General features: G+C 39.6%; 1 protein-coding gene across 1 annotated transcript; it reads right to left on the reverse strand.

Moving 5' to 3' along the window:
* Positions 1 to 246: 246 nt before the first annotated feature.
* atp1b4 (ATPase Na+/K+ transporting subunit beta 4) lies at positions 247 to 7,678 on the reverse strand. The gene is made up of 9 exons (XM_042493381.1): positions 7,518 to 7,678; positions 7,249 to 7,317; positions 6,195 to 6,411; positions 3,935 to 4,063; positions 3,705 to 3,809; positions 3,166 to 3,365; positions 1,126 to 1,182; positions 951 to 1,043; positions 247 to 540 (listed from the first exon to the last, which is right to left on the reverse strand). The coding sequence occupies exons 2-9, from the start codon at positions 7,312 to 7,314 to the stop codon at positions 379 to 381; spliced, it is 1,029 nt and encodes a 342-aa protein (XP_042349315.1). The 5' UTR covers positions 7,315 to 7,317; positions 7,518 to 7,678; the 3' UTR covers positions 247 to 378.
* Between the last annotated feature and the right edge of the window lie 4,353 nt (positions 7,679 to 12,031).

Here is a 12,031-nt window from a genome sequence, read left to right on the forward strand (position 1 = left end):
AAGTCATAATTGGATTTGCATAGCCAGAAATGCTAACTATTGGGCAGAGTGTAATTTAGTTTGATTAATCTCGCTAATTATTTATTTCATTACAAAATATCAGGAATTGTAACTCACTCTACGCACTCGTCCTGTGCTCAGCACTGTTTGTTGTGGGTGCAGGTGCCAGTAGCACGCTCAAGGTACAAAGACACAACAGAAACACGAGAGTAAATATCTACTTCTTAAGGAATTTCACAGCAGAAGATGTGGATATTTAGTGAAAGGTGAGGGAAATTACATATTTCATGGAAAATAATGCTTCAAAATATGTTTTTTCTTGTACATTTTCTTGCCTCGTTGTCATGGGAGCATCCTGCTGGCAGCGAGATGTTGGCCTTACGCTCCGACATCCAAGGTGAAGGTCACACTGCCCAGGTAGCGATCAGTGGGTGAATCATTGACGATGCCCTTTCCGTTCAGTTTGCATTGTATTTGGACGTGAGTGTCGTACTGCACTCCTGCAAAACGCACAGCCACCACCGGTGAAGAGTAGTTTACCTGAGCAAACAGAGACGTGAGAGGACGAGACACAATTATTTAGAGAGAAACATCGCCTAAATTTAGGATTCCAAGATGTTATTTCCACAGCCCCGAAGAAAGTTAAATTAATATCTGTGAACTTTAGCTACTCTCTCACAAAGCACGAAACCAGAGAAGTAAGTCTCAAACTTGTGATGTCATCATGTTTAACCATATCGAACATCTTTAATCATTCACTATCGATGAAGCAGCTCCAGACTTTATACTGCAAGTTTGCATTTTTGCTATCTAGATTTTGAATTTTGGGACATGGTCATATTTTTTAATTGTCTTTAGACCATAGGAACAACATATTGAAAATGGGAGTAGTTCCCCTTTAAATCACATTGTCTTTATGTTACCCACAAGGATGAAACTCTCTCACTCACATGTCTGAGCTTCCCATAGTATGGATAGTACTTCAGGTCAAAAATGCTTTTAGGAAAAAATTGGACTTCTCCCAAGGCTTCTGGAGGTCCTCTCTGCAAGAGACAGAAGTTATGATTCCTTAACATTTTCAGACATATTGCTGAGATCAAATTAAAAATGTTTATGTATACTTACCTTAACTCCACAAGTCACATTAATTGGTTTGCCCTGGCCTGGTAAGTAACCCAGAATCTATTTAAAGGTAAGAATAGTAAGAAACAAATGACACACTGGGGGAATTCAAAAATATTTGGAGAAAATAATGATCTCCTTAATAATAATAAATAATAATAATCTTCATTTATAGAGCACTTTTCAAAAACAGCAATACAAAATCCTTTACAGGGCAGTAAAATAAAACAGAAACAAAAAAGTCTAAAAATCAAGACAATCAAAAATCAATTTGATGTATAAAACTGAGGAAATAAAAGACACTTCAAAGACAAGTAGAACTTGAGTAAAATCAGGCTCTCCAATAAAAATGGACTTAAAAGTACTATAGTGACACACTTTTTTAGTATTGATTTTTTTAAAAATATTTTTTATTGTATAGTTTACTTATTTTCTTGTCTTGTTTGACTCCTTTACTCCTTTGGATTGTGTGTTTTTGTGTTAAATATCTGCGACAAGGCATGATTTTTCCTCCAAGGAAATCTGTATTACTGCGGTACACATGCTTCTCAAAAAAATATATCCGAAATGATAATAGTAAAGAAAAAAGTAGTTCTAATTTCTATTTGACATGTCTTCAAAGTGGGAGATTGCAAGTTGTCCCGTGTTCGTTTGGGTTTTGGTCTAAAGACATGCAGGTTAGGTTAACTGGTGCCTTTAAATTGGCCGCCGGTGTGAATGAATGGTTGTCTGTTGCTTGGTGTCGGCCCTCTGATAGGCTGGTGGCCTGTCCAGGTTGTACTCCACCTCTCATCCAATCACAGCTGGGATTCATTTCGACATCGAGAGGTGGATCTGCTGCTGAAAACTTTCAAGTATCAAACAATTTATTTCCTGCATTCTGGTGGGTTTTTATGTGCCAATTTGTTGTTTTTCTGCCTCAATTTATAGCGTAAAAGTCCATAATTTTATTTAAATAAACTTCCTCTGCCACTTTCATGTTTTTACTGTGGGGGACAAATGCACATATTCTAAATATGTCCCCCTGCGTCACCGCTGAAATCTACACCAGTGTCTGGGACAGACTGCAGTGCCCCTGCGACCCTGAACAGGATAAGAGGTTACACATAATGGATGTCCTCAAAATGAACTTCAGTGGACGTTTGCCTGTCAGAGACTTTGTCAGTCGAAATGTTGCTTCAAATTGGTAGCATGAAAATTTCATTATGTGGACAATCTGTCATTTTGTATGCTATTTTAGTGTCTGCACCACATTTTTATGCATAAATATTTTTTTAAAAATTACAGCAACCCTCTTTTAAAGAGTGGATCAGAGTTGGCAAAAGTGGCATCATATGAACAAATGTCTTTCAGCTGTATGGACAGGACTGAGAAATATGTGGCGAAGTGGAGAGACTATTTGGAGTAGATTGCTGATGTGGACAGATCATGAAGTGAATCATAAACCAGATGCATGAGACTTATTTAAACACTTTATGGGTGTCTGAGACCTAACTTCCTGCTGTAGATCAGAGTAGATCATGGTGCATATCCATGTAGATATATGGATTTATTTTGCATGTTTATTTATTTTATTTTTTTTAATTTAATTTAATTTTGTTCGTTTTGGTTTTTTTTGCTTTATTTTTTTTATTTTTGTGTTTTTTAATTACTTATTATTTAAGTCATGTATTTTATTTATTTATATATTTGTAGTGATTTATTGTTTATATATATATATATATATATATATATATATATATAGATGCGTGTATGTTGAAGTTAAAAAAAAAGTTCAATAAAATATTCATGAAAAAGAAAAACTACATGCAAAATTTTCATTCTAACTTGTATAAGAATGTGATTGTGCATAACTTTCCATTCAAAAAGTTGTGCACAAATGGCTTCTTCATCCTCTCCCTGAAACGGCCACAAGATGTCCCTCACTGAGAAAAGCTTCAACAGTCCAGCAACAAACTGTGTCCCTGCTGTTTTATGTCCCCCCTTTTGTCTGCACTTTTTGAAAGTGCGCTGTTTTACAGGTTTTGGTGACACTCGTCTTACCCGGTTCATTCGAAGGAGGATGCATGGCCGTCCCTGAGAATAGCCATAGTGGGGGTCCTGCAGCCCCGAACAGTCCCCCAACCAGGACCTCTTAAACTGACACGCTTTCCGCTCGGCCTTCTCCTCCAAGTCGTCCTGCATGAAGTATCTGTCCTGTGCACAGCGAATGTTCTTCCTCTCCTGAGCTCCATCGTTGTACGCTGAAAATGGAGAGCAGGGGGAGAGAGGCAGAGAAGGAGGGAGGGAGGGAGTGAGAGAGGAGGGCATAAATAAACCCTCGCTACAGCAATGCCCTGCCAGACTCAGGCCTCTGATTAAGGAAGCTTGACAAAAGCAGGGTGAGAAAAAAAAAACTGAATTGAATGGCTGCACTCTGCCCACAAAGAGGCTTCCCTTCCCAGCATGCCCTGCAAGAACCAAATGGAAAAAGGGGACAAAGGTAGCGAAGATGAGGATTAACCCATCGCATGCCCGTTTAACAGCCTCATCTGACCCCCCCCTAAACTTTAACATCACCCCAATAATCAGTACAGACTCACGCCTTAGATATTCATCCATAGACCTGGCGTACTTCTTCCAGGATTTGCGATCAGAGGCGTTGAAGGCGATCTCGTGGCCTTCTAGGTGTGGGACCATCGTCATACCTGCCAGTGGAGACACAGAGACAGTCAACTGTGCTGAGACTCCAGTAGAAACGACAGGTTGAAGGACGGTGGAGCAGAGGGGAGCGGGACAGGATGCAGTGGAGTGGGTGTGGGGTTATATTTACCTGGTGGCATCACTCTATCATTGAAGGTTGGATGGTAGGGACTAATGGACCACATGAGGCAAAACAAACAGCCGCCAAACATGGCTGCGAGAAACGTATAAAGTGCAGCGTAGAAGAGAAGGATGAGGCCTGAAAGAGGAGTGAAAAAAGGAGTTATTAGGGTGAATTTTTCTTTTTTTGTAAATAAGTTTTATTGAGTGTTTATCTCACTAAAAAAGGTTACAAAACATGTATATTTGTCTTCAGTCTAACCATTAATCCCTCCCTACCATCCTGCCCACCCACCTATAGGATTACATCAGAAAATACATTCAGGTGCAGCAGGGAAAACAGCATCAAATAATTGTATTAAATAAAAAGTAGAAAGAGAGGGCGTAAAGAAAGAAACCAAAGAGGACAAAAGAAAGAATAATAATAATAAATAACAAACAAACAAAAAAATCTATCTCGTGTAATGTAACATTTATAGGTACCAAGCTATTCTTTAAGGGTGAATAAGGATATTATATCAGTATGACTTTATATTGTTTTGAATGACAAAGATAAAAGGAAATAAGTATTATATTTAGACAAGTTTAGGAAAATTAATGAGAGTATAGGTTTAAATCGATAAGGAAGCTGGTTAATTGTAAATCAATGATTTATAGAGAAGCAGTGGGATTAAATAAGTTTGTACTTTTCACTCCTTTTCAAATATTTAAACAGGGTCATCAAGAGTGTGAGAATCTCTTTTGCTTTTTTCACTGTCTGTAAAGATCACTTTCTCTGTCTTTCCGCTAGTCTTTATGATCATTTCTCTTTTTCACATTTGAAATAAATTTCCAAATTAGGTCAGATGCCGTACATGCATAAAAGTGGCTTATGTAACATAACAAATCATCTCTCTGATCTGAGTGGAGAGATAATGAACTGTTGCTTTTTTTTTTCTTTGCTCAGACTGTGTGGTCTGTCTGGACTCCAGCTACTGTCCTTGATCAGGACGGTCACTAATTTGTTTACTTTACAAAAGCACTGTCCTCCCCTCATGTTTGGACCTGCAAATGACTCTAATAGTTTTGGTTTAAAATCCACAATCCTGAGAACACCTTATCACAGAAACCCTGAGAACTTATCATTGTTCTGCAATTTTCAATTAACAGTCCATTAGCAACTAATCAAGCCAAACGTGCCCTAAATTAAATGGCTTTTGCTGTGCGGGCAATTTCACAGGGGACTAGCTGCAGCCAGCCTTGCGTCCCCGGAGCCACAAAGGCCTTTCTGTTTGAGCTCAGTGAGAATTCTCCCAGCTGTCCTTTCACTCAGGAACACAGTGAACCTCCGGTTGCCATCGTAGTGAAGGTCTTTTGCAGCCATAGAGGCCCGGCCAGCTCCAAGGAGCCCCAATCACCCCACTCTGGTATTGTGTCCCCTGTTACACACTCGTCTCACAGGACACACAGCACAGACTTCAACTCAGGGCCTTTCTTCATCAGACACATAGGCCCCACTCCTCCACAAGTGTGCACACACTGGTTTTGTAGCCGAAATGAGCTCTTACCCCTGCCTGGGATCCAGCATTTCAGCTTATGCAAGTAACACACACTTCCCTTGGATATTCTCTCTGCACTCAGTCGGATCATGTTTGCACATTGTGTACAGTGGAGCTGAGGGAGGGGGCGCAACGGCGTCACATGGCAGCTACCCTGGAATACCAAGAGGCTGCCCCATCATCATTGACTCAACAAACTCATCCAGTCTGCCGCTTCTGCCAAATAAAGTTCGCCTGCACCCAATGCTCAGTTTGGCAGTGCGATCTACGTGTTTAACTGCAACTGAGGGGCCATAAGCATGTTAAGTTCAGCGACGAGGTCGCCAAGGCTTTGGGAAAGAGGCTGTGGAGAGCATGGTAAGATGTGGAGGAATGTGATTCCCGGCCAATGCGAGGCCCGGGACAGTGAGCTCCCGCTGGGGATACGTCCCCAGGCAGTCTGTTTTTGTCGGGCCACTCTGAATTGTCCATGCACCTATGTAAACATTGAGCATAAGGACACACACACACTCACAGCACAGTGATTCACTGGACTGGAGAGACATTTCTAAATCTGAGTGCATCTTTTAAAGACATTCAAACACCATGTCTGCTCTTGTTTAACACCATTCAGCTATAAAACATCCCACATTACATCTGTTATCATTGGACACATGCATTTAAAAAAAGTACTTTTGCAATAATCCAAATGTTTCCCCAAATCAACACAACTTGTCTTTATCATCAACTCACTCCAGCTCTTCCCAGAGCGGCCCATGAATTCGTTGGTCTCTGCATTCCACAGGTACGTCTTGAGGTCGTCTATTTTCTGGTGGAGTGTCCTCTTGGGTAACGGCCTGCGCTTCCATCTCTCAAAGTTCAGGTCTTCCTGCTCTAGAGGCTGGTGCTCGGCCAACTCCTCCTGCTCTTCCTCCAACTCTTGGCCATGTTTGAGTAGCACTTTGTGAGGCTGGTGGATAGAAGAAGGAGAGAAAAAGCCCTCACCACACATATTCTCAACAGCTACGTCTCTGCAGTCAACCTATTTTTCTTTTCAAATCACTGCGGGGAAAAAAATGGCATGCCTTCTGATCCGAGTATGACCGACGATATTAACTGCCAGAGTGTGCTCTGCATATTAATGAACATCGCACTGATGGTCCTGTCCCCTGTTTCTGCAAATTATAAACCCGCTGGTGACCTCTCTGGCACTCGTTGGGAGAGCTGACCTCCTCTGAGTGGACCCTCCTGCTTGGAGCAGCAGCTGCAGACAGCAGAGCTGGAGGGTCACTCTGACAGCCAGATGTTACTCACTGACTCTCAGCATCCACAGGCCAGGACACACAGATCCCAGAGGAGCCGCAGGACGCTTGAGAGTGTCACCGAAAAGTCATTTGTGAGAGGTTGGGCTTTTTCAAATAATCTGCTGTTAAATGTTGTTAAATATTGTGCCAATTAAACCACTTGATTATTAATAACTTGGCTCTTTGTTACAATGCTAGTGGGGAAACATGCCTTAATTCTTGCATCTGCTCCAAGTGAATAAAGTAATTATGAAAGTGTATCGCCACCTTAGAATTATAATGTTATATCTATTGAGCTTCAGATTTTTACACTCCAAGTAGCAAAAATGATGTGAACCTTAAAAAAAGGTAACAAAATGCATTTAACTTTTTAAAAAAAAACCCAAACAAACAAACAAAAAACACCTCATACAATGTTAATAAGCTGTCACAGAATAAGAAAAAATGAATGACCTTATAATTATAAGGTGACGATGTGTTTTCTATTTAATGTCAGCACTTACAACATTTGCTGGATGGTTTTTAAGGAGCTTCTCCTCAGCTCCTCCCTCTGTGGAACTGGGCTCCATATTCTTCACACAAGGAAAAAGGTACTTGTTAAACCAATCACATCTACCACCATTGACTCAGAGCGACACACCTTTACATCTGCAAGCTTTGCAAAACTTTTTCACATCAAGCCGCGCGAATAACTTCCAATCTAGAATCACAAGAAACAATACTTTCAGATGTGACAAATAAAGTGTGAATGAAACATAAAAGAGAAACATACCTGAAGTTTTCTTTGCAATAAAAACGCGTCTTAATGTGTCGAAAGCCCTCTGGACCCCCCCAGAGCGATAAAAAAAATAATGTTTGTCAAAAAGTATTTGGGGATTTCATTAGAAAGTTTTGGGCATGCGGAGGGGACCGGGTGTGAGAGCCTCCTGCGACTAGGCGCGCATCATAGTGAATGAACGCTGGACAGAGAAAAACTGGGGGTGGGATACAAAGTGCTTTTTTTTGGTCCTGGAGACGTTTTGGCAGCGGCCTGGACCACAGCACTGCATTCAGTACACGCACACCATCAGCCATTGTCTGCTAAGCTGAGACTGAAGCAAAGCCTGAATACAATATTTATAGCTTATCCCAACACAAGACACTGTTGTCAATCATTGTCTGGGTGCATACTGTACGTGCACAAAGACACTCAGGAAATTAACATTTTTTATTTTTTAAATTGTATTATTGTCATTATTATCGATCGAGCATTTATTTCACATGAAACAAAAGAGTCATAAATGAAATATAAGTCATCAGGTATTGTCTGTGCGCACGCATGCATACTGGTCCATGTGCCAAATCCAGCAGCTCCATAACGCTCCTGCAGCAACTGCTTACCATAAGCTCCCCTCTGGAGAAGTTCAAGTTGTCCTCATCCCTGATCCTTTCTGCACGCCGGTCACGTAACGCTGTTACCCCCATGTAAAAAAAAGTGGGAGAGGGGGGACTTTTTTTCTTCTTCTTTTACATGAAAAGAGAAATTGCGTCATGGAAAAAACTTTTCTTTGAGATTTGGGCGGCAAAAACGTGCACGTGTTCTTGTGTGTGTGTGTTTTATGTGTGTGTATTTTACAGTGATGGCCAGTTCTTACCTCCACATTTACACTGGCAGCAAAAATCAGCAGAACATTTTGGAGCAAAAGCCTATAGAAAGCTTTAATTCATGAAGAATTGATCTCATTCTTTTTATTTGTGTAATTTAAAAGTGCCTTCATTGCTTCTTACCGATAACTACGGGCTGTTTATTCAGTGCTTTGTCCCCTTCAAGTGATTACACACATGAATTTGTGCATGGCCGGGTTTACCTGATACAGGGCCCCACGGCACAAATGAGCTGCTGGGCCCCTGTAAACATGCATGTGCACTTCTCTTATGCTGGAATATTACCTGGCCACAGATTTTTTTTTTAAACAATGTTTATTTAAAATTATCTGATATAAACACATTAATGCATCAAACATGTAGATATGTGCCTCGTCAGCCAAAACACACTCTGTTGCATAAGTGTACTAATAAAGCAAACACCAGAACAAAAACAAAAAAAAATAAAGTCACAAGAACAACTTCTCAGACTAAAGTCTTAAATGCATATTATAATTAAGGACATTTCGTGGTTCTCCTAGTTTGAGCTCACCTGACCACAGATTTGATGAGTGTTAAGTCTGAATAATTTTGGATACCTGTTTTGCTCAATCGATAGTAGTAATAGTAATAGTCCACCTACACACCAGAAAATTCACTCTGCTGATTTCGAACAAACGTTACTTTTGCAAATTCCAGAGGAGTTCATCACTGAATTTAATGTCAGTTTTTGAGAAAGAAAAAAATATTTTAATGAGAATAGGATTTCTGGGCAGGATTTCTATTACTTAAAATGTAGCCCTAAACATAAAGTAATGAGGATAACAAAATGTGCATCAGATATTTTGATGTTTTAATTATCAGACTGTGTGAACAGAGCTATGTCCAGAATTTGAAAATAAAGGGGTGATGTGTTCAAGTCTTTCACTGTAACTACAACCGTCTCACAAAGTCTACAAAATACATGTATGGTGAGGTCATGGATCTATCAGGTGCTCCTCTTTTCAGTTTATCAGAGAAAGCATGTAGTGCTGTTGAATGCAGCCTCAGGCCTCACTCCTCCCTGAAGGCTCCCTTAATCAGGGTCTGACTATATGCCGCCCTTGCTGGCAGAGCTCAGTTGTTTGGTTTCTACCATGGCTGTGGCTGGTAGATGTGCTGCAGCAGGTATGTGTCGGAGAATTAACTTTATATGGACATTCAAACTGTTTCTCTGCACACGTAGTTGCCTGCTTTTTGTTTAAAGCAGCTTTGATGCTCGGTGGCTGCACTGGATGCATGAGGAATAACCAGTTGACCTGCTTAGTGATTCTGCGTAGCTACCAGAACACACATTTTAGCAAAAAGCATGGTTAACCCTATTAACGTTTGTGTTTCTTTTTCTTTAGGTTAATCTGCTGCTGGTTGTTTGTTTTTTAGCCCATTTACATTTTTACTATAACTCTTGTTTTGCCCTTTGTTTAGCTTTTTATGTTGGCTTGGTTTATAGTTTTGCACTTAATTTGTTAAGATTAAACCAGCTGGGTTGTTTTTAATTCTGTTGGAGTGCCATCTTGTTGGGAGGCGAGGCACTCATGGTGAGGTCCCTTCACCTTATGCATGAAAGTAGGAGCACTGGGACTCGAGGGTAGATTGCACTGTTTTTGCTGTGAGGATTGTTGTGTCACATGAGAGGTGAGTAGGTGACAGCACCTCCTGGGCACTCCTCAGTGTCGCCTGCCTCTCTGCAAGTGGCCTCGGCTCACTTTCCTTAGTTTTGTTAAGCCTATACGTTGGACTGCATTATATTCAATTTGTGGTTTTAGATTTAGTATCCAGGCCTTTTTAGATCATTTGTAATAAAGTCATTTTATTCCCCTCATTAGTATTTGTTTGTCTATTAACTTTTTCCTTTCCTCCCCAGCAGCTGCAGTCCTTGCACATTTCTTTATTTTCATTAATTCAATAAATATATTTGGTTTATTTTGCTATCACGTCTCTGTCCTTGTCTCAGTTACAAGTATGTGTACACTTAATAATAATTTTCAATATTAATTTTGTGTTAGTGAGAAAGTGTGTGATTCTGATAACATTATTATGTATGTTTTAAATAATTAAACAATAAAGCTGATATAATAACTCAGTATTATTTCCCCTATATTAAGTGTTTCAAACACCTTTTAACAGGACCAGGGTTACCATAAAGGTCTGACAGGGAAACACAGAATCTTATATATTTAGTTATTTTGTTGTTGAAACCGCCAAAGTCCCAGGAAAAAAAACAGAGGCTACAGCCCTGTCAATGTGGCAGATAAAATTAAAACCAGGGTGAAAAAATATTTATTTATATTTTCTTATTTTATTTTGGCATTCTTTTTTCCCCAACTCTTTATTTGGGTCTTCAAAAAAAATTAACATACAAGGTGAAAGGTCATGAGTAAAAATAGTTTCTTATACTAATGTACAGAAAACATTGAAACGATAAAACTATTCTAAATGGTAAGATGTTAGACATGTAAAGCATATCAAACAACTATGAAATATCTCTTTTTACAGCTACCCTCACATTAAAAATTAAATATAAACGACAACTAACCAGGATATATATATATGCATTCTTGTGATTATTTCACCTCTTTGAATTTTGTTGCAGCTGCATTATCAGCCTCTTTTAACTTCAATTTTCTTTTAATGCAGCTACAAGACAAAACATTGTACTGTCCACTTAATTTCACTTAAAAGACGTACCTGAAGGCAGCATGTTGCTGCTCCCTGAATGTCTCTCGCAGCTCCTGAATGCAACGCTATATTTCAGACAGATGATGGCGCTCGATGCTCGGCCTGAACATGTCCCTGATGTCCCTGATGTCCCTGAAATACTACAGTCTCCCACCACAGAAGCTCCACATCCATGTAAGACAATCTCACACACACTAATATTAACGGAATTTAAACATAATAATCAATATTTGACTTTGTGTGATGCAAAACAGGCTGTTTTTCTATTCCTGGGTGAACCCTGGTGGTGAGCCTGGATGGTAGTAACTCGTTACAGATTACTTTTAAACGTGTATTCCCATTACTTCATTTGTTATTTGTTGTAAATTAAAAACCGTCCAGCCTCTCTTGAAACGCTAGCTTGGGACGTTTAATTAACCGTTAAAGTCATGTTAGCTAATTATATACATATAAAAAATGATGTCAGAAGATTTGTTGACAATGTTTTTCATGGAAAGACACGACGGTATTTGGAAAACATCAACTATATTGATAACTTTCACATTTAAACATGTTATTTTGTGACCTGCTGACAGGTTTGTAACAGAAAGTAACGAACATATCGGTGTAACGGTAACACACTGAGGTTAGCCTGTTAACCGTTAAAGTCATGCTATAGCTAGTTATCTTAAAATGGCGGAAGGTTTGGTGAATGTTTACCTGTATTTTATCGACAGAGGCGATAATATTTGATTAATACTATCAACTATATTGATTACTCGCACACTTGCACATTTCATTTTGTGACCTGCTGGCAGGTTTGTAACGGACACGGTAGTGTAACGGGCAAGTTAGCTAGGAATGTTAACCGTTAAAGTTATGTTAGCTAATTAAAAATGGCGAAAAGTTTGGTGAATATATATCTATTTTACAGACGGTGACGATGGTATTAGGAAAATACCAACT

This window comes from Plectropomus leopardus, chromosome 9 (genome assembly GCF_008729295.1).
Source record: "Plectropomus leopardus isolate mb chromosome 9, YSFRI_Pleo_2.0, whole genome shotgun sequence".
Taxonomy (NCBI): domain Eukaryota; kingdom Metazoa; phylum Chordata; class Actinopteri; order Perciformes; family Serranidae; genus Plectropomus; species Plectropomus leopardus.

What these genes read in the sequence shown, in the direction of transcription:
- atp1b4 (XM_042493381.1), bottom strand. Translation starts at nt 7,314, where the DNA reads ATGGAGCCCAGTTCCACAGAGGGAGGAGCTGAGGAGAAGCTCCTTAAA. An exon ending in TGATAGAGTGATGCCACCAG is followed by an intron (nt 3,810 to 3,934) that starts GTAAATATAACC and finishes CTCCACTGGCAG; the next exon opens with GTATGACGATGGTCCCACAC. An exon ending in TCCTCCTTCGAATGAACCGG is followed by an intron (nt 1,183 to 3,165) that starts GTAAGACGAGTG and finishes ACCTTTAAATAG; the next exon opens with ATTCTGGGTTACTTACCAGG.